We start from the raw sequence: 5,506 nt of genomic DNA on the forward strand, positions 1-5,506 counted from the left end.
CACTGGTCACAGGCCTCCAGTCTGAAAAACAATCCTCCACCACCACCCTCTGTCTTCTACCTTTGAGCCAGTTCTGTATCCAAATGGCTAGTTCTCCCTATATTACATGAGATCTAGCCTTGCTAATCAGTCTCCCATGGGGAAACTTGTCGAACGCCTTACTGAATTCCATATAGATCACATCTACTGCTCTGCCCTCATCAATCTTCTTTGTTACTTCTTCAAAAAATATAGTATATATCAAAAAGATATAGTATTTCTGCAAACTTTGACATCCTACATGTGGTCCCCATCTCAAAAACAACGATATAAATTGTGAATACTTGCAGTCCCAACACTGATCCCTGAAGCACATCACTAGTCACTGATTGCCAGCCAGGATAGTACTCATTTATCCCCACTCTTTGCTTCCTGTCAGTCAACCAATCCTCTAACCATGCCCATACTTTATCCATAATGCCATGCATCTGTATCTTATGCAGCAGCTTCTTATATGGCACCTTGTCGAAGGCCTTTTAGAAATCTAGGTACACCACATCTACTGGGTCCCTATTGTCCACCATGTTTATAATGTCTTCATAGAATCCCAGTAGGTTAGTGAAACATGACCTGCCCTTCACGAACCCATGCTGCATCTTCCCAATGGGACAGTTTCTATTGAGATGCCCTGGTATTTCTTTCTTAATAATAGACTCAAGCAATTCCCCACGACAGAGGTTAAGTTAACCAGTGTATAATTCCCCATCTTTGTCTACCTCCCTGTTTAAACAGTGGGGTCTCATTTGCTGTTTTTAAATTTTAATCAAACAGGTCAACTGATCAGCCAAGGTATTTCTTTCGCAATGAAACAGCAAACGGCAGTCACCGGAGCAGCACGTGCAAATTCTCTCGGTTTGCAAATCATGGCACACTATATGCTAATGTACACAAACACACTCCAGTGTCACCTTGGCTAATGCTGTGAAATACTGATTAGATTATTTCTTACTGCACATCATGCAACTCATAATGGGCTCAAGGTTGTCATGTCATAGAGATGTACAGCACGGAAACAGACCCTTCGGTCCAACCCGTCCATGCCGACCAGATATCCCAACCCAATCTAGTCCCACCTGCCAGCGCCCGGCCCATATCCCTCCAAACCCTTCCTATTCATATACCCATCCAAATGCCTCTTAAATGTTGCAATTGTACCAGCCTTCACCACTTCCTCTGGCAGCTCATTCCATACACGCACCACCCTCTGTGTGAAAATGTTGCCCCTTCGATCTCTTTTATATCTTTCCCCTTTCACCCTAAACCTATGCCCTCTAGTTCTGGACTCCCCGATCCCAGGGAAAAGACTTTGTCTATTTATCCTACCCATGCCCCTCAATTTTGGTTCAGAACAGCGCAGTCTAGCTCAGGTGACCAAGGAAGACCAAAGGAGCAAGAAGTTTTTAAAGCTGCAGGCTCCATGCTGTCACTATACGTGACTGACCCGAGTGGTGCTCACCGTGAACAGCTGTCAATACAAAACGTTCTGCCAAGTACCAAATGGGTAGTGTGGTACATGAATATCAGTGCCAGTGAGATGCACCCCAAAGGCCACAAATCAAACAGCATGTCCTTTAGGTGTTTGCGGCAAAGTGGGTAAAAACCAGGACTGCAGATGCTGGAAACCCAGAGTCTAGTTAGAGTGGGGCTGGAAAAGCACAGCAGTTCAGGCAGCATCCGAGGAGCAGGAAAATCAACGTTTCGGGCAAAAACCCGTAATCAGGAATAGAGGCAGGGAGCCTGAAGCGAGGAGAGATAAGTGGGGAGAAGGTTCCATCTTCCAGCTCAGCACCATCCTCATGACCTGTCCTACCTGCCAATCTCCCTTCCCACCTATCCACTCCACCCTCTCCTCTCTGACCTATCACCTTTAACCCCACCCCCATCCACCTATTGTACTCTATGCTACTTTCTCCCCACCCCCCACCCCCCTCCCATTTATCTCTCCACCCTTCAGGCTCCCTGCCTCTATTCCTGATGAAGGGCTTTTGCCTGAAACATCGATTTTCCTGCTCCTCGGATGCTGCCTGAACTGCTGTGTTTTTAGTTTGCTGCAAAGTACTGACCAAACACACCAAGCCTACACTGGCACAGTGTCTAACATTAGGTGTGATTCCACTATTTGACAGTAGCTGTTAAATAAATCCAAAGAATTATGCTGACAACCAATTTAAGACTGACAGTCAGTCAGCATAACAGAATACTGGACTGCACTAGAAGCCACGTACATTAATACACAGTGCCCTGTTCTTTGCAAACAGCAAGGATATGTCCATGGTTCCTCTGTGTCCACTTCTGTGGTACTCCACTCATAACAGCTCGTCACCCAGAAAACGAGCCAGTCATCTTGCCTGTATTGTCTGTCAGTCAGCAAAGCCTCTACCTGTGCTAATCTATCACACCCCAGCACCATGTTGTCCATCGGAGATGCACTGTACCTTCTGCAAAATATCCAGTTCTTCAGGGCTCATGTCACGGTCAATGGAAGAGATGCTCTCCATACTGTTCTTTCTGCCCATTCCAGCAGCAAAAGGGTTAACAATGATCCCTGGAGATGCCTGAAAAAGGTACAGAGTGATTTACAACCTAAAGTAAAATCTAACACGCAGCTGACGGTGCGGCGCTCCCTCGGCACTGACCCTCCGACAGTGCCCACTCCCTCTGCACTGACCCTCCGACAGTGCCCACTCCCTCTGCACTGACCCTCCGACTGTTAAAGCTAATTCAGGCACTGAAGTGGGGAAAGTGAAAGATGTGAAGCAGTGATCTGAAGTGAAAAAAATAAGATGTCTGTCAAAGAGTAGAAAGGAAGGATCTGCGGAGGGTCACTGGACCTGAAACATTCACTCTGATTTCTCCACTGGTGCTGCCAAACCAAACCTACCAAAACAGCAATTTCTGTGTTTTCTATTAGAAAGGAAGATGTTCATGGTATGCACGTCAGTGGCCAATCATCATTCATCAACCATCCCAATATTCTTCCTAAAATGAATAAAGCCGGTGGAGCAAACTGGATGAATTGGTGTTGGAACTTCAGCCTGGAGTGCTGCAACTTTGAAACATGGCTGCAAGGAATTCAGGACTGGCAAAGAAATTTACTCAGTTGTAAGGTCTAGAGGGGGACCAATATCCTGGCAGGAAGGTTTGCTAAAGGCTGTTGGGAGGGTTTAAACTAGTCTGGCATTGGCATGGGACCCTAAACAGCAATGAGACAAAAGAGGAAGTTGAGGCTATTAAAGACATTTAAAAATGGCAAGTTAATCAGGCAAGAGTACAGTCAGGGAACAAGGGGAGACTAATAAATCAAACTGCAGTTATTTCAACACAACAGGCCTGACAGGTGTGCCAGATGAACTCAGGACATGGATGAGTACATGGGACTGGGATATTATAGTCATTACAGAAACATGGCTGAGGGAGGGACAGGACTGGCAGCTCATTGTTCCAGAGGGGGTGAGGGAGAACGGAGCTTTTGATCAGGGAGAACATCACAGCACTACCGAGGGAGGATCTTCCTGGAGAATCATCCACTGAGTGTATGTGGGGGGGAACTGAGAAAGAAGGGGGTGATCACTTTAATGGGATTGTACTATAGGACCCCAATAGTCAGCGGGAAATTGAGGAACAAGTGTGTAAGGAGATTGCAGATAGCTGCAAGAATAATAGAGTCAGAACAATGTGGAGTATTGAGGACTCTGGTCAGACCACATTCAGAGTATTGTGAACAATTTTGGGCCCCATATCTCAGGCAGAATGTACTGGCCCCGGGGTGGATCCAGAGGAGGGTCACGAGAATGATCCCAGGAATGAAAGGCCTAACATGAGGAATGTTTGAGGATTCCTGGACTATACTCAATGGAGGTTAGAAGGATGAGGAGGAACCTGATTGAAACTTTCAGAATACTGAACAGCCTGGACAGTGTGGACATTGGGAAGATGTTTCCATTGGTAGGAGAGACTAGGACCCAAGGGCATAGCCTAACAGTAAAGGGTTAGAGCAGAGATAAGAAGAAACGTCTTCAGCCAGAGAGTGGTGAATCTGTGGAATTCATTGCCACAGAAGGCTGTGGAGGCCATGTCACTGAGTATATTTAATATTGAGATAGATAGGTTCTTGATTGCCAACGGGATCAAGGGTTACAGGGAAAAGCACGAAAATGGGGATGGAAAACCTATCAGCCATGACTGAACGGTGGAATAGGCTCAATGAGCTGAATGGCCAAGTTTCTGCTCCTATGTCTGATGGGATTTTAACATTGCTAAAGCGACTGGGACACTCTAACCTTCTGAAGCGTATTCCACCCAGACTCATCCCTGAACACTATGGGTAAGTTAGCCAATAATATGGCCAATCCACCTAACTTGCACATCTTTGGACTGAGAGGGGAAACCGGAACACTAAGAGGAAACCTACACAGACACTGGGAGAATGTGCCAACTCCACGCAGACAGTCACCTGAGGTGGGAATCGAACCTGGGTCCCTGGTGCTGAGAGGCAGCAGTGCTAACCACCGAGCCACTGTGCTGCCCAGACTTGCCTTTCCAAAATGCAGCACCTCAAACTTTTCTAAATTAAACTCCATCTGCCTGTCCTCCGCCCATCAGCCCCTCTGATCAAGATCCTGTTGTATTCTGACATAACCTTCCGTATTTGCCCAGATTTAACTCCATCTGCCATTTCCCTGCCCATCTCTCCAATCTATCTATATTCTGCTGTATTCTCTGATAGTCCCCTTCACTATCTGCTACTCCACCAATCTTAGTGTTATCTGTAAACTTTCTAATGAGGCAACCTACACCTTCCTCCAGGTCATTTATGTCTATCACAAACAATAGGGGTCCCAGCACGGATCCCTGTGGGACATCACTGGTCACAGGTCTCCATTTGGAGAAGGTCCCTTCCACTCCTACTCTCTGTCTCCTGCTGCCCAGCCAGTTCTCTATCCATCTCGCTAGCACACCCTGGACCCCATGCGACTTCACCTTCATCAGCCTACCATGGGGAACCTTTATCAAATGTCTTACTAAAGTCCATGGATATGACAGCTACATCCCTTCCCTCTTCAATCAACTGAGATGAGTGGTTGCCATCGGGATTTTACCTTGCATATTGATTAGGATAAGCAGACTGCTATATTTCAGAACAAATCGTGCGCTTCTGGAAAGTATCTAAGATAGTTTAGAACATAGAACATAGAAGAATACAGCGCAGTACAGGCCCTTCGGCCCTCGATGTTGCGCCAATCCAAGCCCACCTAACCTACACTAGCCCACTATCCTCCATATGCCTATCCAATGCCCGCTTAAATGCCCATAAAGAGGGAGAGTCCACCACTGCTACTGACAGGGCATTCCATGAACTCACGAATCGCTGAGTAAAGAACCTACCCCTAACATCTGCCCTTTACCTACCACCCCTTAATTTAAAGCTATGACCCCTTGTAATAGCTGACTCCATACATGGAAAAAG

The 5,506-nt window shown here is 46.5% G+C and overlaps 1 protein-coding gene across 1 annotated transcript in view; it reads right to left on the reverse strand.

Moving 5' to 3' along the window:
• Positions 1 to 5,506, reverse strand: part of LOC122550361 (protein scribble homolog) — a 114,912-nt gene that overhangs the window by 28,664 nt on the left and 80,742 nt on the right. The window contains exon 21 of the mRNA XM_043691091.1: positions 2,475 to 2,594. Within this exon, the coding sequence (XP_043547026.1) occupies positions 2,475 to 2,594 (120 nt within the window). The remainder of the gene's footprint in view (positions 1 to 2,474; positions 2,595 to 5,506) is intronic.

This window comes from Chiloscyllium plagiosum, chromosome 5 (assembly GCF_004010195.1).
Source record: "Chiloscyllium plagiosum isolate BGI_BamShark_2017 chromosome 5, ASM401019v2, whole genome shotgun sequence".
NCBI classification, from domain to species: Eukaryota; Metazoa; Chordata; class Chondrichthyes; order Orectolobiformes; family Hemiscylliidae; genus Chiloscyllium; species Chiloscyllium plagiosum.